The 25,924-nt window shown below is 39.9% G+C and overlaps 1 protein-coding gene across 6 annotated transcripts in view; it reads right to left on the minus strand.

Moving 5' to 3' along the window:
- Positions 1-2,530: 2,530 nt before the first annotated feature.
- Positions 2,531-25,924, minus strand: part of BCAT1 (branched chain amino acid transaminase 1) — a 118,174-nt gene continuing 94,780 nt past the window's right edge. For all 6 annotated transcript variants that reach the window (XM_005902063.2, XM_014480232.2, XM_070371206.1 and 3 more), the window contains 4 exons: positions 21,978-22,063; positions 17,264-17,404; positions 14,827-14,901; positions 2,531-3,603 (listed from right to left, as the gene is read on the minus strand). In XM_005902063.2, coding sequence (XP_005902125.1) covers positions 3,562-3,603; positions 14,827-14,901; positions 17,264-17,404; positions 21,978-22,063 — 344 coding nt within the window. In that variant the 3' untranslated portion in view covers positions 2,531-3,561. The remainder of the gene's footprint in view (positions 3,604-14,826; positions 14,902-17,263; positions 17,405-21,977; positions 22,064-25,924) is intronic.

Below are 25,924 nucleotides of genomic sequence, written 5' to 3' on the forward strand. Positions count from 1 at the left end.
TAAAACAGAGCTGAAACTGCAGCTTTAATAAAAGGTCCCTACAATTCTTTTGACCAAGATATATTCATTAATTGCCTTCAAGTGGGCACCCAATGGGAAGAGCTGACTTGGAAAAAAACCCTGGTGCTGGGAAAAATTGAAGGGAAAAGGAGAAGGGGGCAGCAGAAGATGACATGGTTAGATAGACAGCATCACCAATTCAATGGACATGAACTGGAGCAAACTCTGGGAGATAGCAGAAGACAGAGGAATCTGGCATGCTGCAGTCCTTGGGGTCACAGAGAGTTGAACATGACTGAGAGACTGAACAAGTGCCCCAAAGTGCTCTGATTTGAGGAAAGCCAGACTCCAATAGTTTGGCCACCTGATGCAAAGAACTGACTCATTGGAAAAGACCCTGATCCTGGGAAAGATTGAAGGCAGGAGGAGAAGGGGACGACAGAGGATGAGATGGTTGGATGGCATCACTGACTTGATGGACATGAGTTTGAGCAAGTTCTGGCAGTTGGTAATGGACAGGGAAGCCTGGCGTGCTGCAGTCCATGGGATCACAAAGAGTCGGACACTACTGAGTGACTGATCTGAACTGAACTGAGACCACTTGTTTGGGTACAACTGTATCAAGCAACAAAATTGATATGATGAAGAATTCTCATCCAGGGTATATAACATAAGCTTCTCAGATCTTCAGAAGGCTGACACTGCCAAGTCATATAATCAATGTGACACTGCACTTTCTTGTAGCTACTGCAGATCTTTTTTTCCTCCCCAGTGACAACCTTTTAAGAAAAGAATAAAGGGGGTTTACTAGGTAGGAAAAAAAAAAGTGATTCTCGAACAATGTTTCCCAGGCATTTATTCCTTTTTCCCTTTTATTTTTCCACTGTACTTTTGGAAGAAAAGGTTTTATTATGAGCGTATTCATTCCTGCAAGTTCTGGGAAACATAGTACCTGTCCCTGAAATGGACTCGTCTTTTGGTGTATTGTGAGCTGAATCCTTGATAAATGACTGCAACAGAGAAATTCCTAAAAGCAAACAGCTTTAGGAAATGCTCTGGTTATTTCTAATGCCTGAACACTTTGTTTTAAGATCTTGGTTTCCACTGATTTTGTTTTGAAAAAGGCTGACAAACTCGGTCTGAAATGTAAAAATGGGGGAAAAAAAATGGAAGGAAGAGAACATGCAAAATAAGCTAATCATTATCATTTTAAGTGCCACCAGTTCTGTTTATAATCATGCACATGTGAATTGCTGAATCTCATTTGATCAACCCAATTAAACATTAAATAATTGCAGCCAATTATGCAAATATCAGCAACAATATTAATTTGTTGATCTTTTTGAGCAGATTAGCCTCACATGTTCCTAATGCTAGACTATCTTACGCCTTAAATGATCAATTAGTGTTACGATAACTAAGTCTTGAAGAATGGATAATTGCCTAGTTATAATGTGCCACTCTTGCTGTATTAATCCACTGCAATTAAACAAACAGTGCACAAGGAAAAAAGATGTGCAGATGTTCCTTTTAAATCTATTTAACAAGTTAGTGTCAAGGTCAATTTCCTGTCTTATTACTTAAATGAGAATGGCAGATTGTGTTCGCTGTTTTAGGAGACTTGGTTCCTTTAAATGTATATCCTTCGTCTTCACGAAGTCTGGTTTTTAAGGGCTTAAAATGCTCTTAAGGTTTGATGAAAGAAATCACACAGACATAATGTCAAGACATATTGTTCTCCAACTTTTACAAGGAACATGTCTAGCCATACTAAATTTAGAGATGCAAAGTGTAAAATGTATTTGTGGCAAACAAATGACTTCCATTTTTCATAGGAATGTTGAGTCTGGTTATTATGTGCTACTTGACAGGTTAGAATTACCTTAGGTCATTTCTAGACTACAATATTGAAAGTGAGGTCACAAGGTTTAGCAAAGGCAAACGCATACCCTTAGAATGCTACTTGGTGAACAGTGTGCAGGCAGGACAGTTAAAGCATGTCAGACCTGAAAAGAACAGACTCTCCCAAGACTTCAGATTGCCAATTAAGAGCCCCCTAAAAAAGATATTTTTACCATTCCTTTTCATCTTCTACTTTCCTCATTTTCATTTTACCATTCCTATCTAAAAAGACCCTATGGCCAAAAGTCTTGGAAAAGAATCAAAGCCCCATTTGCTATGTGCTGCTAAATGCCTTAAGGAAATTTTTCCAGCACGTCAAACTTTTAGAATTTTTTCCTTGCTCTGAAAAGAGAATGAAATATGATCAGCAAGATGAAAGTTATTAGCACTGAAGGAAACCAAAATAAAACGTCTGAGAGTTGACCTTCCAAGGGTAAATGTTTTCTATCAAGATTTGACTTTCCCCTAGATAAACCAGGACACTACAATTTTAACTCACGGCTCCCAAACAAGGAAAATACCATCTATAATCGCTCTCCCTATACCCTAACCATGTGCTTATCCAATCCCCATTCAACAGGAAAGAGCACCTATAAACCCAGAGTATAAAATCCAGAGTATATTCCTCTTTGCTTTCTACCAAAAAACTAAATATGATTTATTTTGTATTTAACACTTTAACATTTATGTATTCGACATATAACATATAACATGTCATTTCCATTTGGTTGATATGATATCACCATCTTTTTAGAATTATTACTTTAATTCCCAGACACTCTTCAAATAAGAAATCATTCCTCCAACAAACTACAATCAGAGTATCTCTATGACTTGGCAGTCCATGGAAATTAAAGACAACATGAGGTAAATATAGACAGTCAGAATCAATCACAAATTCTAGTAAAGAGGTTTCATAATATAGAAACAAAGACGGTATACTTCTATAGAAGCTAAATGTTCATTCATTCCTTACTATGGGCCAGGCTGGGGGATGCAAAGATCTATAAGGCACAAGACCCTCAGTCCTGTAGTGAAGCCTGCCCACGAATTACAGCACAATCTGGAGACAGCAGGGGTGGTCTTGTTGATGTACCAGTGGAGCCTGGTGCCGACTGTGATATCAGGAAGGAGGAGAGATTCTCCCTAAGAGGACTTAGGGGACCTGGAAAGAAATGTAAGGGAAAGAAATCCAGTTTCTCTAAGTCTTGATTTATAAACAACAACAACAACACACTTTTCTGAGAATGGAGATGTGGCCCGGGAAATGGTACCTATGAAATGTACTCAGATCAGCTTTCAAACACAAAGACACTCATTGGTTGAGAAGCAGAACATAACTTATGCTAAAGAATAAACATTTTTTTTTTAAAAATCTGAGTGAAGCCCTAAGGGAGGCACTAAGATTATGGAGGAAAATTCTACAATTCTATGGCTTCCATAATCAACTCTCTAGAGAAGGTAAGGAAAACTTCTAGGAGCAAGTTTAGAAACGATCATTGGACGATTGCGATTCGTCTTCTCTGGCATGAGGAAACAATCGCCCTGGTAACGCAGATATTATGAACAACAGCACAACTAAAATCAGGTAGCCAAAGACATTTCCCATAATTCAAATGCACAGTCTGTCCCAAGTGCACACGTCCCGTTCCTGTCCATTCAGGCTACGGTGATTGTCCAGTCGCTCTCTTCTCTTCCGTACTACAAGAAAAGCAAGAAGACAGGTTTCAGTGTAAAAGCTAACAGCACAGGAACAGCTTATAAATAAACTTAATGATATAACCAACGTTGAACAAACGGTTCATTTCTGTTTTGTACATTAAAAGCAGGTTCATATTGAAAATAAGACTATGTATAAAGAAACAGCAAATACCTGGGAAGAATCATAGATTGTATAACTATTGTTGAGCTCAAATTTAGAGCTGATATAGGTTCCTTACATATGCCTTTTCATTGCTATTCTGTATTTAGTTTCTCAGATCATGTCCCGTTTTCGCTTGACTCGCCTCTTTAGTACTAATATAACTTCAGTTGAAATGAATACAAAACATTAGAATTCCTGAATTGGAAAGAACATTACAAATCATCTAGGCTGCAGGGAATGAGCCAAATAAGTGTGGCTCTGGATTTAACTTCAGAGCAGTTCTACTTCTATTTGTTTCGTATACTGGGATTCCACGAAAGGTCTCTTTTGCAGAAAGTTCTAAGGCTTAAAAAAATCAAGTGTGAAGAGCAATAAACTTTTAAGTCCAGCTTCTCATTTAAGGACACTAACGCTCTAGCAAACTCTGTTTTTAAAATTTTCTTTTATTGAAGTATAGTTGATTTACAATGTAATGTTAATTTCAGCTATGCATACATATATATGTACGTGTGTATATATATACGTACATATACATGTCTATATATACATGTTGTTGTTCAGTTGCTAAGTCATATTCTACTCTTTGCGACCCCCATTGACTGCAGCACTCCAGGTTTCCCTGTCCTTCACTACCTCCTGGAGTTGGCTCAAACTCACGTCCATTGACACGGTGATGCCATCCGACCATCTCCTCCTGTCGCCCCCTTCTCCTCACAGTCTTTTCCAGTGAATTGGTTCTTTGCATCAGGAGGCCAAAGTACTGGAGCTTCAGCTTTAGCCTCAGCCCTTCATATATATATATATACACACACACAATAGATATATATTCATTGGAAGGGCCTATATATATATAGGCTTCCCTGGTAGCTTAGGTGGTAAAGAATCTGCTTGCAATGTAGGAGACCCTGGTTTGATTCCTGGGTCAGGAAGTTCCCCTAGAGAAGGGATAGGCTACCCACTCCAGTAGTCTTGGGCTTCCCAGGTGGCTCAGAAGGTAAAGTATCTGCCTTCGATGCTGGAGACCTGATTCGACCCTTGGGTTGTGAAGATCCTCTGGAGGAGGGCATGGCAACCAACTCCAGTATTCTTGCCTGGAGAATCCCATGGACAGAGGAGCCTGGCAGGCTACAGTCCACGGAGTTGCAAAGAGTCAGACATGACTGAACAACTAAGTGTTGTACTGCTGCTGCTGCTGCTGCTAAGTCGCTTCAGTTGTGTCCGACTCTGTGCGACCCCATAGACAGCAGCCCACCAGGCTCCCCCATCCCTGGGATTCTCCAGGCAAGAACACTGGAGTGGGTTGCCATTTCCTTCTCCAAAGCATGAAAGTGAAAAGTGAAAGTGAAGTCGCTCAGTCGTGTCCGACTCTTTGCGACCCCATGGACTGCAGCCTACCAGGCTCCTCCGTCCATGGGATTTTCCAGGCAAGAGTACTGGAGTGGGGTGCCATCGCCTTCTCCGAAGCATTGTACAGCACCTATATATATATATATGTTTCCATATTCTTTTCCATTATGGTTTATCACAGAATACTGCATACATTTACCTGTCCTATACAATAGGTTTTGTTGTTTACACATTTTCTATATAGTTTCCTTCTGCTAATCCCAAGTTGGGATGGATCCCAATCCATCCCTCCCCCACTCCCATCCCCCTTGGCAACCATAAGTCTGTTCTCTTCTAGGAAACTCTTAACTACAGCCCAGTTCTGTCTCTGTGCAATGCTACTTCTCCTCCATCACACTGTCCATGTCTTGGGTGCCTCTTAATGGAGCTTTAAAGACTTCAGAGAACAGAATCTATCACATTGGTAAAAATACTAGAAGCTAAGAATGGGTTCCCCTACAACCTTCTGCTTTACATGAAAAGGAGAATGAAGGAAGCCAGTGTCACTAAGTGACTTACTTAATCCACATCAGAAAGTGTTGCCTACAGAGTATGGCCTCCCACTGTTCACACTGTTGATTTCATAATGAATTCCAGACAAAACATTCCCAAATTCTGCCTGATTTATATATAGAGAGAAATACACGTTTTATTTTTCCTATTTGAATCTCCAGTAATACATTAGACACTTTAGCCATTAATAATAATTGAGTATCAGCCTACTGATATTTTGTATGCTAAGTGGGTTTCCACATTTCCTATTGGGTATGTGTGTGTTTGCATACTAAGTCGCTTCAGTTGTGTCCAACTCTTTACGACCCTATGGACTGTAGTCTGCCAGCTCCCTCTGTCCTTGGGATTCTCCAGGCAAGAATACTGGAGTGGGTTGCCATTTCCTTCTCCAGGCGATCTTCCAGAACCAGGAATCAAACCCGCATCTCTTGTGTCTCCTGTACTGGCAGCTGGGTTCTTTACCACTAGCGCCATCTGGGAAGCCCTATTGACATTTTAGCAGATCTACAAACTTACGATTCATGACTATAATTTCATCATGAATCTCACCAGTTAAAATGAATTTGCTTTCAGTTACTCATTTTAGTTTTATCAACAGTCAAGATCAGTTTTGAATACAATGACAGTCATAGGCCGTGTAATTCTAGGAACCTACAGAATATGTATTAAGGTTTTCTCTCTTGTCCTGCAACTCATGCTTTCATGTAAAATCATAGCATCTTGAGATGTTATGCAAGGGATGTGATAATACAGCTAATTCATAGTATCTAGACCTAGGTGATTATCACCTTTCATTTCAATGATGAATAATGTACTTTTAATTTTCCAAGGTGAAATAATTCAAAGTAGAGATGACAGATTTTAGCAGGAATAGAAATATGCTACCTTTAAAAGGTATCCAGAGAAGGCAGGGAAAGAAAACACTTGTCTGCATGGACCAGGCTGTCCTTATACTGCGGTCAGTGCTTTTAATGGGCTTCCCTGGTGGCACGGTGGTAAAAGAATCTGCCTGCTAATGCAGGAGACGAGGATTTGATCCCTGAGTCGAGAATATCCCCTGGAGGAGGAAATGGCAACTCCAACATTCTTGCCTGGGAAATCCCATGGAGAGGAGCCTGGCAGGCTACAGTCCATAAGGTTGCAAAGAGTCGGACATGACTTAGTGACTAAACAACAAAAATGCATCCCTGACACTACCATAGTGACAGCCTTTAATGTTTGCAGTGCAGTAAATCAAATCCAGCCTGTGGGATGGTACTTTGAGTCCATGTGGAAGGCTCAGTGTGATGTGCAGAACTTTTCAACTTTTCATCAATTCCAATTAGAACACTGAACTAAAACGTGACTAATAATGACAATCTTATTACTTGCATTCAACGCACATTTGGCAAAATTTTACAAGGCCTTCGCTAAAACGTGCCTTTTACATTTGGCAGAAAATTCTAAAACATAAAAGGCCACGCTGCAAGTTAGGCACTTAACTCTCAACAAGGCCAATAAAAATAGAACCAGTGCTGAAGTTAACACTTCATCATCCTGGTTGTCGGTAATATTCAATGGCCATGCAAAGCTCTGTGATCTGAAAACAAGGGGTGAAGTGTGAATTAGGGAACAAGGAGGGGCTGGGAAGCTGGGCAAGGAACTGTAGCATCAAGGCAATCTAGGATGTTCACCAAGTCTGCACGCACACACAGAATAGCTCAGGACTTCTCCAGGGAAAGAATGGTTATTTATTCTCACAAAGCTGCAGCCACTGGTGGGAAAAGAGATTTTTAAAATTCTATCTGGTGATGGGCTATCAATACAGATGACACTGTGACCCCACTCGTCTTCCCTTATTTTAAACTACTGAAGACGTCCACCTCTGGGTCTTGACAATCACTCCTCCCACTTTCTGAAATGGCAGTAGCAGTCCTGCTAGCTACTCAAACATGCTACCCTGGTATTTACGACCTGGGCTGCAGCTTTTATCTGATCTTGACAGCAGTTTCGATGTATATCTCACTTTGAAAAAAATCTAAATCAGATTCTCTTAAGTTTTTTTTTTTCTTTTTGTAAAATAATTTGACATTTTTATGTCTTCTCAGAATGTGTTAATACACAAGGGCAACATGTTTCTATTCTTTAGTACTTGCTTGGTGTGACACTCACCCAATCATTCCTTTCTCAACATTACTAAGGTTCTTGCCTGGTGGTCCAGTGATGAAGAATCTGCCTTCCAATGGCGGGGACGTGGGTCCAATCCCTGATCAGGGATTTAAGATCCCACAAGCCACAGGGCAACTAAACTCACACAACACAACTAGACAAGCCCACGTGCTGCAATTACTGAGGCCGAGTGCCGCAAGAGAAGCCTGCAGGCACCACAGCCAGAGGAAGTCACAGCCAAAAATGAATTAATTAAAACAAATTTTAATTCACAAATTAATCTTAAAAATTGAAGAATATAGTACAAAGAGAAAATGTTAGCAGGAGTCAGGGTAAAAAAATTAAAAAAAAAAAAAAAAAAGAAACATTACTAAGTATGTACTATGGCACAGACGCTGTGAGAATATTGGAGTTACAAAAAAGAGAATAAAATAACACCCACACTCAAACAACCATGGAACAAAGGCAAGTGTATGACTAATCAGAACGTACTTTAAAACTTCTAAGTGATCCTCCAGGGGCTATGGAAAATGGGGAAGAAGCAGCAGTTAAGTGGGTGAATGTTACGTTTGTACTAAGGAAAGGGGATGTTATTCTAGAGATTTAAAAGATTCTTCAAGGAGATGCATCTTGAAGAAACAACCAACATCTTATCAAACAGGCCAACTAGAAGATACAGGAAGGCAGGAAGGAAGCAAACAGAGCAGAGCATATTGGAGGACAGAGAAGACCTTCATATGGCAGAAGCAAAGGTGAGTATGATGGTCAGAGGAACAGCAAAGAGCAAAGGGAGAGTGAGGGGTATGGACAGCATGGTGATGTTCTCCAAGTTCAAGCCTGGTTAAGGATGAACACAGAAGTGCTTTTTTTTGTTATATTGCTGCTGCTGCTGCTAAGTCGCTTCAGTCGTGTCTGACTCTGGGCGACCCCATAGACGGCAGCCCACCAGGCTCCCCCGTCCCTGGGATTCTCCAGGCAAGAACACTGGAGTGGGTTGCCATTTCCTTCTCCAATGCATGAAAGTGAAAAGTGAAAGTGAAGTCGCTCAGTCGTGTCTGACTCTTCGCAACCCCATGGACTGCAACCTACCAGGCTCCTCCGTCCATGGGATTTTCCAGGCAAGAGTACTGGAGTGGACTGCCATCAACAATAAAAACAGCAGCTGTAGTTCTACCACTTAATGAGAGCCGGTCATGTGCCAGTATTAAAAAAAAAAATAAAAAGAAGAAGGGACTTCCCTGTTGGTCCTGCGGTTAAGAATCCACACAATGGTTCAATCCTTGGTCAGGGAACTAAGATCCTACACAAGAAGCAACTAAGCCCACAAGCGACAACTAGAGAGTCCATGTGCAATGAAAGGATCCCGAATGACAATGAAGATCCCATGTGCCACAGCTAAGACCAAACACAGCCAAACAAATAAATTAAAAAAAAAAAAAAGTCACAAAATCAGTCTGCATTCACTGATTTAAAAAATTGGAAAAGAAAAAAGGGGAAAACTCTAAAACCTTGTCATTTGAAAAGTTTTCCCCCAAGAGGTAATTTGTATGGTATTAAGACCAAGGGAACTATGTCTAATTAGGCATTTGGGATGAACACTCAGCCTCAGAGATTCTTGCTCATATACAGAAATATACAAGTTAAATGAAAATCAGATCTGTGGTTAAGAAGGAATTCTCCCCCCCAGAGAAAGAACTGGCAAGAACCTTGAGGATTCTTTGGTTGCTATTGCACTCCTTTTCAATTTCAGAGCACTTGGGAGGAAACATCATGTTTCCATGTAACGTCAAAGAGATCAAATGTAAAACATGGTGCAATTCTATGCTTTTTCCTCAGTAATTACTTAAATTATTTTTCTTGGAGAGAAACAGACAATTTAGTAGCTTGGCTGACAGCATCAATTTGCCATCTTGTAAGAGAATAATTTTGAAACTGTAGGTTTCATGCCCAGAGGCACAAAATAATTGAAGAAGAAAAGAGGTGGTCTTAGATTCCAAAGGGATGGTCCTGGGTTACTTAACAATTTGGAGGAGATATGGTGCTTGGTTTGTGGTTTAATTCAGAATCTCATGTATCCCTGCATTTCCCAGGTGGCTCAAGTGGTAAAGAACCTGCCTGCCAGGAGAAGCAAGAGACAAAGATTCGATCCTTGGGTCAGGAAGATCCCCTGGAGGAGGGCATGGCAATCCACAGTATTCTTGCCTAGAAAACTCCATGGACAGAGGAGCCTGTCAGGCTATAGTCCATGGGGTCGCAAAGAGTTGGACATGACTGATCACATGCATGCTTGCATCCCTTTGTTTCTTTGTTCAGTACAGAGCCCTTGAACATATCATTAGTTTTTTAGTGTTATTACCATTATACTTGACTACCTACGGTAAAAAGAGAAATTACTAACTTCTCAGCCAAGTTATAAAGAGAATACATACAGGTAAGAGAAAAATGTTCTATTTCTCCTCCTTTTCTACGTCATATGTAACTTTTATTTTTAAACCTTTTGATATGGTCTCAAATTTAAATTGAATAAATCTGTCCTTCTATACCAGTTTGCTCTGACTTCTCCAATTTCCTGGTCACTTTTCTCACTACTCTATTCCCGGGCATCTGAAACAGTCTCTGGCATACAGTGTGTGCTCAATATAACTGTTGAATGAATGAATCAAAACCATTCACTCCTATCACCTACATTCCTGCGTTCTGTAATCTTACTTCTTTTTTTTTTGTAATCTTACTTCTAAATATGCTCTTTCTCACAGGGAACTCTCCTCAATTTTATGTGGCAGCCTGAAAGGGACTGCATTTGGGGGAAAATGGATACAAGTATGCTTGTGTCTCTCTGCAATCTACCTGAAACTATCACAACATTGATAACTGTCTATACCCCAACATAAAGACTTCACACATATACACTACCAAGTGTTAGACAGACAGCTAGTGGGAAGTTGTTGTATAACACAGGGAGCCTTCCAGTGAATATTCAGGGTTTCCTTTAGGATTGACTGATGTGGAAGCTGAAGCTCCAATAATCTGGCCACCTGATGAGAAGAGCCAACTCACTGGAAAAGACCCTGATGCTGGGAAAGACTGAGGGCAAGAGGAGGGGATGACACAGGATGAGATGGTTGGATGGCATCACCAACTCAATGGACATGAGTCTGAGTAAATGCCAGGAGATAATGAAGGACAGGGAAGCCTGGTGTGCTACAGCTCATGGGGTTGCAAAGAGTTGGACACAACTTAGTGACTGAACAACAACAGGGCGTCCAGCCTAGTGCTCTGTGGTGACTTAGAGGGCTGGGGTTGGAGGGAGGAACAAGAGTGAGGGGATACATACACACACACACACCCTTATGGCTGATTTGCATTGTTGTATGGCAGAAACCAACACAACTTCGTAAAGCAATTATCCTCCAATAAATAAATAAAAATGGTCTTTCTGAGACCTTTTGCAATGGTTTCCCATCTGTCCCAAAGTTACCTCTGGACTTCTTTCATTCATACTTTAGGATTAAGGTAATGGCACCCCACTCCAGTACTCTTGCCTGGAAAATCCCATGGACGGAGGAGCCTGGTAGGCTGCAGTCCATGGGGTTGCTAAGAGTCGGACATGACTGAGCGACTTCACTTTCACTTTTCACTTTCATGCATTGGAGAAGGAAATGGCAACCCACTCTGGTGTTCTTGCCTGGAGAATCCCAGGGGCGGGAGAGCCTGGTGGGCTGACATCTATGGGGTCACACAGAGTCAGACACGACTGAAGTGTCTTAGCAGTAGCAGTAGCAGGGTTTTGGGGCATATATGTAGTCACCATCTCAAAGCGGATGATACTCATTTCTGCTTTGCCTTCCAAAGTTTCATGATTATGCTGGCTGAACAACTCTACTTAGCTTTTTCTTCTGATTCTATTTAATAGAATTTAGTTTTCCCTCTGTCATCTTCACGACCCAGATAATCACGATGGTGTGATCACTCACCTAGAGCCAGACATCCTGGAATGCGAAGTCAAGGGGACCTTAGGAAGCATCACTACGAACAAAGCTAGTGGAAATGATGGAATTCCAGTTGAGCTATTTCAAATCCTAAAAGATGATGCTGTGAAAGTCTGCACTCAATCTGACAGCAAATTTGGAAAACTCAGCAGTGGCCACGGGACTGGAAAAGGTCAGTTTTCATTCCAATCCCTAAGAAAGGCAATGCCAAAGAATGCTCAAACTACCTCACAATTGCACTCATCTCACACGCTAGTAAAGTACTGCTCAAAATTCTCCAAGCCAGGCTTCAGCAATACGTGAACCGTGAACTTTCAGATGTTCAAGCTGGTTTTAGAAAAGGCAGAGGAACTAGAGATCAAATTGCCAACATCCACTGGAACATTGAAACAGCAAGAGAGTTCCAGAAAAACATCTATTTCTGCTTTATTGACTATGCCAAAGCCTTTGACTGTGTGGATCACAATAAACTGTGAACAATTCTGAAAGAGATGGGCATACCAGACCACCTGACCTGCCTCTTGAGAAACCTGTATGAAGGTCAGGAAGCAAGAGTTAGAACTGGACATGGAACAACAGACTGGTTCCAAATAGGAAAAGGAGTACATCAAGGCTGCATATTGTCACCGTGCTTATTTAACTTATATGCAGAGTACATCATGAGAAACGCGGGGCTGGAGGAAGCACAAGCTGGAATCAAGACTGCCGGGAGACATATCAATTACCTCAGATATGCAGATGACACCACCCTTATGGCAGAAAGGGAAAAAGAACTAAAGAGCCTCTTGATGAAAGTGAAAGAGGAGAGTGAAAAAGTTGGCTTAAAGCTCAACTTTCAGAAAACTAAGATCATGGCTGCCAGACCCATCACTTCATGGCAAATAGATGGGGAAACAGTGGAAACAGTGGCTGACTTTATTTGGGGGGCTCTAAAATCATTGCAGATGGTGACTGCAGCCATGAAATTAAAAGACGATCACTCCTTGGAAGGAAAGTTATGACCAACCTAGACAGCATAGTAAAAAGCAGAGACATTACTTTGCCAACAAAGGTCCATCTAGTCAAGGCTATGGTTATTCCAGTAGTCATGTACGGATGTGAGAGTTGGACTATAAAGCAAGCTGAGGGCCAAAGAATTGATGCTTTTGAACTGTGGTGTTGGAGAAGACTCTTGAGAGTCCCCTGGACTGCAAGGAGATCCAACCAGTCCATCCTAAAGGAGATCAGTCCTGAGTGTTCACTGGAAGGACTGATGTTGAAGCTGAAACTCCAATACTTTGGCCACCTGATATGAAGAGCTGACTCATTTGAAAAGACCCTGATGCTGGGAAACATTGAAGGCAGGAGGAGAAGTGCGTGACAAAGGATGAGATGGTTGGATGGCATCACTGACTCAATGGACATGAGTCTGGGTAAACTCTGGGAGTTGGTGATGGACAGGGAGGCCTGGCGTGCTGCAGTCCATGGGGTTGCAAGAGTTGGATATGACTGAGTGACTGAACTGAAAAAATTATTCTTTATTAACATGTTGGAGTTCAATTAAACTTTATATCAGTTCAGTTATATATATATATATAAAAAGCAGAATCAATTTGCTGTACACCTGAAAGCTCATAAATCAACCATACATCAATTAAAAAAAAAAAAAAAAGACTCACTAGAAGAGAAATACCTGAACCATCCCTGCAGAAAAGTTTTATTAAATTTCTTCAAATTACTTTTGATTGTTTCTATGTACAAAAGTAGAAAACAACTCTGAGTTTTAAGTCCTCTAATATTAAGATATTCCTTTAAGGTTACAGAAAATTCCTATAGAAAACTTCTATTGAAGAGTAGAATTAACACAACTTGTAGATTCAAAACCCACAATTTTTCTTTTATTGTTATAAATTTTGCATAAAAGTTGCTAGGTCATCAAAAAATAACATATTTTATCTAAAGTCTTCAATTGCTCTGTAGGGACCTGCTGCTTTTCCTACCCATTTTAAATATTTGCTTAGTTTTTAAGACCACACACCACTTGATGTCACCCATCAATTAAACTTCATTTTACATTTCAATATGAATCTCGGCTGCCTTTTCACCAACTGGCAATGATGGTATCTAGGCTCACCAAATTTTGGAAAAATATCTTTTACAGGCGAGCCAGGTTTACTGAGTATATTATCTGCCTACCTAGAAAGATGCTTAACTGCCCGATATTACTGTAGATTGTTGCTCAGAAAAAAATTGACAAAACAAAGTTAGCAGTACTAAAAAACAGGTGTACATGCTCTTTGACCCAATAATTACAATTTCAGGAATTTATCCTAAAGAAAAAAACTAAAAATACACTGTTCATAACAATGAAAGAATTTCCAACAACATAAATGTTCAACAAGAAGATTTCTTTAAAAATTATTATTTATCAACATAGTAGAGTTCAATGAAACTTTATACATGAAATTTTAAAATTTACTGATATAAAAAAGCAAATGATTTATTAATTAAAAAAGCAGGTTAACAAAATTATATGTGATCCCATTGTTAGTAAAACATCTATCTAAAAATATATAAATGCTTACAAAATATTAAAAATCAAGATATCAAAAATTAATGGTGCTTTTATCTGTGATGGAATCACAGGTAATATTATTTTTTCTGTGCTTTCTTCTACTTTAAAGCTTTTTTTCTTTTATAAAAGTATGTTACACTTTTCAATGAGATTTTTAAATGTTATCAAAATTTACTGAATATATTTATTTTTTAGTGCTAAGTAATTGAGTCTCTGACTCTCTGACTGTGTATGTATGTATCTGTATCTATTCCCGCTTCTTTCCTTCCTTCCTTTTTTTAAAAAAAATATGCATCTTTTTTTCTCATTTTCTGCTTTGCTCATGCCCATCCACACTATCAGCAACATCTTCCTTAAATTTAGTTTGTTGATCTCAAATGGCAGCACTTACTCTCTTCTCTCCACAGAGGTAAGATTTGGTTCTAGGCTTTGCATGAAATAAATAACATCTTAAAAATAGATGCTCTTACCTGAATATCAGTCAGTTTTTCTAAGATGCGGCTTGCAAGCTTAGGACCATTCTCCATAGTTGGAATGTGTATAGTCTATAAAATAAAACCAGACATGAACTAATTTGAGGATATTCGTGTACACAGTGACAAGTAAGAAACTAAGTGATTTTACCGAAATAGGGAATGGCACAATGATAACCTTGTTACGTATGCTAACTTCTATGCCAAAGATTCTTTCTTATTCTTAATTTGAATAAACGCAGTCTAGTCAATGCTAGATTGTTCATCTCCCACCAGTTGATTTCAGGGTACAACTGGTTTATATGCCAACCTCCAGGCTGATTTGAAGAATGAACGAGAAGCCAGAGGTACCTAGAACTGTGGCTAAACTTAAACCCTACTTCCTCCAGCATCCTGAGAATCCACAAAGATGAAATATTAGCCTCCACATCTACCCTTTTGGCAGGGAATGAGAGCTCAAAAGGTATTCTGCCATGAATTAAAGCAAGCCATTTCAGGGACATAAGTTGTTGTTGTTTTCTGGCCTTGTTGTACGGCATGCGGGGATTGAACCTGTGCCCCCTGCAGTGGAAGCATGGAGTCTTAACCACCAGACCACCAAGGCAGTCCCTCAGTAATATAAATGCAAACGAGTCTATGTCTTCACAAAAGGGGTTGCTAAATCTGTCTGTTCTAAGCCAAGCTTCCAAGGGCCACGAATTCCACAAAGTTGCACAGATGGTTAAAGTCAGGACAAAGAGATTTTATGACCCTAATCTGTATTTCGAGCCATGTCTATTCATGCCTTGCTGGCTTGAGGCTTTTGATAGTTTGATTTTAGTAGACAGTCTATACTCCTACTTTTCTTATTATACACTTTAGGATAATAGGATAATTAGATATGCCTTTTGGCTCTGAATGCTCCCCTAAAACAAGGCCACAAACTTTATAAACTTACTTCTAGAGATGAAGTAACAATGGACTTTAAAAATCTGACTCAGGGACATCCCTGATGGTCCAGTGACCAAGAATCCACCTTGCAGTGCGGGGGAAGTATGTTCGATCCCTGGTCAGGGGACCAAGACCTCACATGCTGTGGAGTAACTAAGCCTGTGAGCCACAACTACTGAGCCCATGAGCCACAACTAGAGAGACTCTGTATGCTGCAGGAAAGATCCTGCATGATGCAGCGAAGACCCGATACAGCCAAATAAATAAATAAATATTAAAAGAAACATGTGCTTTAAAAAAAAAACTGACCTAATGACAACTTTAGTTCATTTAACTGTAGACCAATAATATATTATCTAGTTATTACCACAGTAAAATGTGAAACAGTAGCTTTATAATCAGTACAAGTATCCATATACAATAGAATAATCTTTTTCCCTTGAAATCATCTATCTGTTCATGCAATTATGTCAAGTTTTTGAAAATCCCAAGCAATGAAGCAACCACCATTTAAATCAGCAGAAAAAAAAAATCAGTTCACCGAGTTGAGGAAACATAATTATAATGTTGAATTTAAAAACCAACAGAATTTGCATTTACTATTATGAATAATTTAAGCCAATTATATTATAAAAATAATGCCCCTATGCCTCTGAATTATGAAGTTAGATGAGGACAGAGCTATGTTGTTATAAAGAAGAAAGCAAGAAACAACAACAAGGACAAAAAAACACTGACAAGAAACGGAAGTACAGCATATATAAACAAGATTAATTTAATAGGAGAAAATGTCTTCCAAATAAAAGCTTCTTGAAGTAAATGCATCATGTTTGCCAAATGACAATTTTTTATGAAGTGGTTTAATTAATGATGATGATGAAGATGAAAAAACTCAATCATCATTCCAATGAGTTTTCCTTAACAATTTGCTTCCTCCTATAGTAGTTAGGAAGTGCTTTTGGAAACCACAGACTGAAATATAACTACTTGCAAGTCCTCCTTTATGGCTTCCCTGGTGACCCAGTGGTAAAGAATCAACCTGCTAATGCAGGAGACTCAGGTTGATACCTAGTCTGGGAAGATCCCCTGGAGAAGGATATGGCAACCCACTCCAGTATTCTTGCCTGGAGAACTCCATGGACAGAGGAGCCTGGCAGGCTACAGCCCATGGGGTCGCAGTTCAGACACAACTTAGCAACTGAACAACAAGAAGACCTTCCTTAGAGAGATGCTAGATAAGTGTAAGCCTACTGGCACACTTAAGGCAGGTATGATAACCAAGGATGAAACTGTTGGCGCTTTCAGGAAACCACTGGAAAGATGAATAAGTCATTTGCTAACACAGGTTCATAAAGACAACTGCCGCAATTAACAGAACATCAAGTTATTTGAAAAATGCTTTGCATCCTGAGGTCAACTAGCATTTTGTCCATATATATATCCAAAGAGTTAAATTATAGGCAAATGTTTGAAAATGACAGGACGTGAAGAGACAATGTCTTACCTCATCCTTGTACAGTATAGTCGAAACAGGGCAAACAACGCAGGCGGTGCCTGAACCAAACATCTCCCTCACCCGGTTCTCCTCCACAGCGGTGGTCAAGTCATTCATGGTGAGGTATCTCTCTGATACCTTAAATTCACCCTGTATGGAACAGAAATAAAAACAAATATAATTCAAGAGGGAGGGGACATATGTATACCTAGGGCTGATCCATGTCATTTTGCAGAAAAAAACAACAAAATTCTGTAAAGCAATTATCCTTCAATTAAAAAATAGAGCTGTATTAAGTGACTGACCATGCACTATATTTGTATATATTTTATATGTTCATATTGGATTATGCCTTTGTATGATAAAAGTTCAGATGACATTTCGTTTTTTACACGAGATTTCTTTTTTATGTGATGCCAAAGATGTTTGAAAATGCTCTTAAAATATCTTCCTTTTGGGAAGTTTATTTGAGAAAATATAATAAAAGTAAAAATAGATTATATATATACATATATATTTAAGGAACAGACAAGCAAAAAATGCCCTGAGGTACAGACCTTTCTACTTTACCTTCTGACTGAACTGAAACAATGTCATAATCATGTTTAGAAAGAAAAGCTGGAAAGAGTGACATCATCTTTTCGGAAACACACCAAGATGCTAAGCAACCTACTCCAAGGTCACAGCATCTCTAAATGAGATGATCAGAATATAAAATATCAGATTAGCATGATAGAGTACACAGTATATTTTAATACTTTCTTTCTTTTCTGCCTTTTGTTTGTTATCATGCCCAAAGTTTCACAAGCTGATGCACTCGAATGTTACTTAATGTGTGTTCCAAACCCTTTTTATCATAAGATAAAGTACATTATTATCTAATATTAATAATTATAGCCACTATTTATTGAGCATCAGTTACACAGCGCGTTCTCTAATTTTTAAGATGGGTCAGTTCAGTTCAGTCGCTCAGTCGTATCCAACTCTTTGCGACCCCATGAACCGCAGCACGCCATGCCTCCCTGTCCATCAAACTCCGAGAGTCCACCCAAACCCATGTTCATCGAGTCGATGATGCTATCCAACCATCTCATCCTCTGTCATCCCCTTCTCCTCCTGCCCTCAATCTTTTCCAGCATCGGGGTCTTTTCCAATGAGTCAGCTCTTCGCATCAGGTGGCCAAAGTATTGGAGTTTCAGCTTCAACATCAGTCCTTCCAATGAACACCTAGGACTGATCTCCTTTAGGATGGACTGGTTGGATCTCCTTGCAGTTTAAGGGACTCTCAAGAGTCTTCTCCAACACCACAGTTCAAAAGCATCAATTCTTTTGTGTTCAGCTTTCTTTATAGTCCAACTCTCACATCCATACATGAACACTGCAAACATCATAGCCTTGACTAGATGGACCTTAGTCGACAAAGTAATGTCTCTGCTTTTTAATATGCTGTCTAGGTTGGTCATAACTTTCCTTCCAAGGAGTAAGCGTCTTTTAATTTCATGGCTGCAATCACCATCTGCAGTGATTTTGGAGCCCTCCAAAAATAAAATCTGACACTGTTTCCACTGTTTCCCCATCCATCTGCCATGAAGTGATGGGACCAGATGCCATGATCTTAGTTTTCTGAATGTTGAGCTTTAAGCCAACTTTTTCACTCTCCTCTTTCACTTTCATCAAGAGGCTCTTTAGTTCTTCTTCCCTTTCTGCCATAAGGGTGGTGGCATCTGCATATCTGAGGTAATTGATATGTCTCCCGGCAGTCTTGATTCCAGCTTGTGCTTCCTCCAGCCCCGCGTTTCTCATGATGTACTCTGCATATAAGTTAAATAAGCACGGTGACAATATACAGCCTTGATGTACTCCTTTTCCTATTTGGAACCAGTCTGTTGTTCCATGTCCAGTTCTAACTCTTGCTTCCTGACCTGCATACAGGTTTCTCAAGAGGCAGGTCAGGTGGTCTGGTATGTCCATCTCTTTCAGAATTTTCCACAGTTTATTGTGATCCACACAGTCAAAGGCTTTGGCATAGTCAATAAGGCAGAAATAGATGTTTTTCTGGAACTCTCTTGCTTTTTCAGTGTTCCAGTGGATGTTGGCAATTTGATCTCTGGTTCCTCTGCCTTTTCCAAAACCAGCTTGAACATCTGAAAGTTCACGGTTCATGTATTGCTGAAGCTTGGCTTGGAGAATCTTGAGCATTACTCTACTAGCGTGTGAGATGAGTGCAATTGTGAGGTAGTTTGAGCATTCTTTGGCATTGCCTTTTGTAGGGATAGGAATGAAAACTGATCTTTTCCAGTCCCGTGGCCACTGCTGAGTTTTCCATATTTGCTGGCATATTGAGTGCAGCACTTTCACAGCATCATCTTTTAGGATTTGAAATAGCTCAACTGGAATTCCATCACCTCCACTAGCTTTGTTCGTAGTGATGTTTCCTAAGGCCCACTTGACTTCACATTCCAGGATGTCTGGCTCTAGGTAAGTGATCACACCATTGTAATTAGGTCATGAAGATCTTTTTTTGTACAGTTCTTCTGTGTATTCTTGCCAACTCTTCTTAATATCTTCTGCTTCTTTTAGGTCCCTACCATTTCTGTCCTTTATTGAGCCCATCTTTGCATGAAATTGTTCCCTTGGTATCTCTAATTTTCCTGAAGAGATCTCTAGTCTTTCCCATTCTGTTGTTTTCCTTCTTTGCATTGATAGCTTAAGGTGGGTATTATCACCCTATTTTACAGATGAGAAAATTAAGGTTCAAGGATGTTCAGTGATACCCCTGAAGCCTCACAGCCAGGAAATGGCAGAAACTGGATGTGAACTCAGGTCTGATCTGACTGACTCCAAATCCTCTTTCTACTGTGTCTTTTATGGAGTAGAAACAGGGGCTGAGTTTAAATATCTGAAATATTTCATTATTTTAAAACATACATAGGTAGCATATTTGAGAAATTACACTGTGTATTTTTTCCCCTAATTTCACTGATGCAATTGACTTTACAACAGTAATCCTCTTCTTTCTCTCTGATGCCGTTTCAGGTTGAGTTTCATCACAGAATTATTGGTACACCCTCTCATCAACTTCCACTGAATTATTTGAACATCTGCTCAAGGATAGGAAGTGGGGGAAAAAAAAAAAACCCTGATGCTTTTAAGCTGTGTTTAAACTATCTGTTTCATACTCATTCTTTAATCTGTTTAATTCTCATTCTTTGCTAATAGTTAAAGCTCAAAAAAAAAAAAAAAAAAAAAAAAAAGCTGGTCAAGAGGCTATATGAATTAAGGGCAGCAAAGAATGGGTACTTTAAGTAAGAAGAGAGCATTTTTTTTAATGTACAAGTCCACAACAGATACAAATGGAAATCACTGCCCTTGGCAAGATTCAAACCATTAGAAGACTGCTTCGTGCTGTAAGTATATTTGGAAAGATAAAAAAAAATATGCCTGCAATAGAAATGTGGCTTTTTGTAAGTTTCAATTTATCTCAGTCTGCAACTGCAATTAAGTCGTACAAAGGTAAGTAAATAAATAAATAAGTAAACTCCAGAAAATCAGCCAAGTTAAAGCTGAGTTTTATGTTCTGGAAAAGAAAAAAAAATAATCTCCTGTAAATAAACAGAATTGTTTTTCCTCTCCTCAGCCTCCTTTATCTTTGGACAATTTTCCCCTGTCTGGCAAATACTGGTAACCCCCCACATGCCTCTTGGCGTGTATGTCTCACAGTTTTAAAAATAAATTATAGCTAAGAAGTCAAGAAAAAACTTCCTCCATAATAACCTATTTTTCATGCTAGCAAATCATTAGTGTGGGAAAGCATTTCCACTTGCAACTTGTCATCAAACCTTCTGTACTTGGTTGATTTTTCTCTTTAATGAAACAAAAATTACTGAGCTTGGAAAATACATCTTTCCAATTGCAAACATATTTAGGACAGGGCAAGCTGTTTGAAATTATACCAACAGTCTGTAAATGTCATGCCCAATGTGCCAGCCAGCATGTGGCAGTTGGGTCTTGTCTACTTCAGGGTTTTGTAGAATTATTTATAGCACATTTTCTCTACTTCCAAAGCCTTTTCCAAAGAAACTGTACTCTCCTAGACATGTGTATTTCTAAACATTTGTCCTATTAACACTGTTTGACCACAGTATGTTCAAAGCCTTTTCTTGTCCCCTGGAGACCATTTTAACACATGGGTCAAAAGTCCCATCCAAGAATCTTTGCCAGCTTAACCAACTCATTCAATATTCATCTTGAATATGCGAAGTCATTTCCAATACCGAATGGTTTAACAGACTTGCCTGTGTCATGTGAATCAGAAAGGCTACTGAAAACAACTTTATATTTTCTTGAGTGTTTAGATTTTAAAAGGCTGGCAAAAAGGAAGTACATGGAAGATAAACCAGGTGAATTAATAGGAGACACCTGGCATAAAGCTTGAGTCTAGTACTAGAATACTTCTTCACTAGGACAACTTGCTAAACTGGTTTCTGCCTGCCCTTCCCTATAAACAGTACTTATTTGATAGTCTTGCCAAGACAGTCCTTCTAGAAGAGTTCTTTTCACTCAAGTTACGATTTAAAGATAAGATAACGTTGGTTGGAACTACAGGAGATCATTTCAACACTAAGCTGGACTTATTCTGATTCCTTTTTATTTCATGCTTTTATAAAAGGGGTTCATGAAAAAAAAATAAAAAATAAAAGGGGTTCATGCCAAAGGTACTCACCCACTTGTGTGCCAAGTCCAAGATGCTCTGCCTCGTCACTCCTGGAAGAATGATGCCATCTAGCGGAGGAGTTGCCAGTTCTTCTTCTATCAATTAGAAATTGGAATAGTTTCAAACTTTATTAGATGCTTTCCTAAACAACAATCACTTCTTGTTATTTTTAAAAACACTTCCTGTTATTTTTCTGGTAACAAACATGAAAAGGGGGCCACTGTTCTGTACTATCAAATTTTTCAAATCAACTCACACTTCAGGTAGATCCTTATATTTTCTTTAAAAGAAAAAAAAATGCAGAAAAAAAAAAACAAGAAAGAAAATCAGTCATCCTTCTGCTGTTTAGTCACAAAGCTGTGCCGGACTCTCTGCAACACCATGAACTATAGCCCACCAGGCTCCTCGAGGTCCATGGGATTTTTCAGGCAAGAATACTGGAGTGGGTTGCCATTTCCTTCTCCAAAGGATCTTCCTGCCCAGGGGCTGCACCTGCATCTCCTACATTGGCAAATGGATTCTTTATCACTAAGCCACCAGGGAAGCCCCATCAGTCATTCTACCCCCTTCAATTTATCCTTAACCAGTGAAAAATGAGATGGTTTCCCACTAACAAACAATAAGAGTTATGAAATACTCCAAAGAGCAACATTCCAAAAGTCAAAAAACATTCCAACTGAAGAACAATCCAAAAGTCAAAACATTGCAAAGTCAAAAAGATTAAAGCTGGTTGTGATTAGGAAAATGTAGGTAGACTCTTATCCAGAAACACTGGGCATTACCAAACCTTCTAAGAGTACTGTGGGGTAACTCTGTCCCAAGAGGTATGCATGCCCACTCAGGCTGTCCCTGCTCCCACACTGGCCTTGACAACTCTATCCAGAGTGGCATTCAGCCATGGAGGAGCATCCACATCAGGTATGGAGATGTTGACCTCAGCCTCTGAAATGTGAATGTAATGCATGCAGGGTGGGCTCAGGCGTGTATATGCCTAACAAAGAAAACATAAAGAAGAAAAAAAGAAATCCAAACAATAAAATAACACTCCATGGGTGACCCACAGGGCCAAAGCCAAGACACTGGTCTAGTAGGAAAATGACTGCAGACACTCCCAACCACAGTGCAAGTGGACATGATGACCTGTCTACAAGACTCAGTGTGGGGCTTCCCTGGGGGCCTAGCAGTTGAGAATTTGCCTGCCCATGCAGGGAACATAGGTTCAATCCCTGGTCGGGGAAGATCCCACAAGCCATGGGACAATTAAACTAAGCCAATGTGCCTTAACTACTGTCTGAGTGCCACAGCTACTGAAGTTCACGCGCCTGGAGCCTGTGCTCCACAATAAGAGAGGCCATCCCCCTGAGAAGCCTGTGCACTGAACAAATAACCCCCGCTCACAGCAACAAAGACCCAGTACACCCAGAAATAAATAAATCTTACAAAAAAAAAAAGAGTGTGGCACACCAGCCAACAGCCTCCTTCCAGAAGGATGCCTCTGGTACTCAACATTCCCCTTCCTCCTCACCTCTGGCACCCAGGAAGCTGAATCTAGTGAGAAATTCGAGCCTTAAACAATCACTTTATATAGATGTGGAACCTTACAATAGATGTGTTGCTTGTCATGTGTCTGCAGAGGACTTCACAAGGGATGCTGTAAAGGACCACTGGGTAGCAAAAGTTGGGTAGAAGTCAGTCTTTGAACTCCAGAGCCGCTTGATGCAGCCTGAAAGGACTTCAGAGATCACCTAGTGCAGTCCTGTTTTCCAGAAGAGAAACTGAGGCTGAAGAAACATGTGACTTCCCAAGGTTGGTGACACTGGGGAACACTGTCAGCGCTCAAGTCTCTCAACACTGTGGCCACCATCCTTTCTTTTTGCAGACTGTGCTCTGGACTCATCCACTCCACTGTGGCCACATGAGACGTCCCCAACAACAACACAGCTCTCTGGAATGCCAAGACTTTATGTTTACTCCTGTGTCCCCAAAACTCAATAAGATGCCTGGCCTGGAGTGATATGTAATACATGTTTTTGAGTTAAAAAAAAAAATCCTCTTTGTTAGGGTATAGCAGTATGATTTCTTTGAATTTTGAGTCAAAAAATCATCTGCTGAAAACCACTGTTTCAAAAGAAGAAAATTTGTTTTTGGCAATGTTTTGGGGGCTACTTTGATCTCAAGATAAACACGTGTTTTGCAATAGCAAGCAAGCTGGATATATGAATGTACGGATCTACATGTGTATGCACACATACACCCCACACATATAAACAAACAATTCTAGTGTCCCCAAACCGGACCTCTCCTAAAGCTTGCTGGGCTCTAAGACCATGTGCTAAGTCACTTCAGTCGTGTCCAACTCTTTGTGACTTCATGGACTGTAGCCCACCAGGCTCCTTTGTCCATGGGATCCTCCAGGCAAAAATACTGAAATGGGTTGCCATGCCCTTCTCCTAAGACTGCATAGAGTTCAATGAAAACAGTGGCCCTGCGTGGGCAAATGCAGTTTTGTGAAACATATGTAACACCCAAATCTGTAACCACTAGCCTGAGGTCAAGGAACAGAACATCTGCTTCTCTGGTTGCCAGACAGAGATGATGACATGACAACATTTGGGTGAGAAATATTCATTTTCCTCTGCAACCACAAACAAGCTTACAAGAGCCAGAATGAGCTCCAGATTGCTCAACAGGAGGAAAACAGAGCCTACAAACGCAGCTTGTTTTTGACAGAGAAATCATTTGGGGGAGATGAAGAGTTTAGAAGCAATGACAGCAGGATTCATCTGACTTCCCAAATTCAAGCACTAATGGGAACCAGGAATGTGGGTTTGTGTTAACGACGCAAACACCAACAGCACAATCATTCATTCATTCAACAATATATACTGAGCATCTATCAGTATCAGTGTCAGCATCAGTGCCGCTGGCCATTCTAAGTATGAGGGATACAGCAGGGAACAAAATCGATGTAACTCCTTGCTCACTTTCTAATGGGCAGAGGCAAACAATTATATTAAATAGCATGTTAAGCAATGGAAGGGGAAAAAAAGAAGGTGATAGGGAGTGTTGGGGAGAGAGTTTAAGATTTGTATTAAGGTATCCAAGAAAAGGCTTACTGAGAATGGGGTGTGTGGCAAAGACTTGAAGGAGGTGAGTGAGCAGCCACCCAGCAAGAGTACTCTGAGCAGAGCTGGTGTAAATGCATCCCAAACTCCCTGTGAAATCCAACCACGACAATCCCATCTTACTTTCATAGTAGTTCCAGTGTCTAGTATTAGATAATACTGCTTTCTCAACAGTGAACAGTGTGTATGTCATATGACTCATCAATGAAATAATACAGAATTGGGGGCCATGTGATCTTACAATCAGGGCTGCGGTGATGGAATCAAAACCCACATGAAGAGACACTCAAAAAGGACCTACTGTATAGCACAGGGAACTCTACTCAGTGTTGTGATAACCTATAAGGGAAAAGAATTTTAAAAAGAATGTAAACATACACACACACACACACACACACACACACACACTGAATCACTTTGATATACACCTGAAACTAACCCAACCTTGTAAATCAACTATACTTCAGTTTAAAAACAAAACCAAAAAACCCATGAGTTCCAAGCCAAGCGTCACAAGATAGGGCACAGTGCTGTGGCAGCTACCTTGGCCCAGAGGAATGGTGAGCGGGTGCTCATGGAAAGAACTGCTTGTAACTCTTATTGCAAAGCTTTTTGGGGAAAAAAACTCAATATTTTGCTAATTTTCAACGCATTATTCTTTGTCTTTTCCTAAAGCCACACAGTATAAATCAAAGTTACTAGAGTTGCTGCAATGTCTGTTTCCTTTTTAAGCCCAAAGATTGTTCCTGACATTTCCCTCACTCCTCTCAGAATACTGTTCAAACATTTGTTCCATTTCCTTTCTCCTTACTTTAAATTTTATCTGATCTG

The sequence above is a fragment of the Bos mutus genome, chromosome 5 (assembly GCF_027580195.1).
Source record: "Bos mutus isolate GX-2022 chromosome 5, NWIPB_WYAK_1.1, whole genome shotgun sequence".
Taxonomy (NCBI): Eukaryota; Metazoa; Chordata; class Mammalia; order Artiodactyla; family Bovidae; genus Bos; species Bos mutus.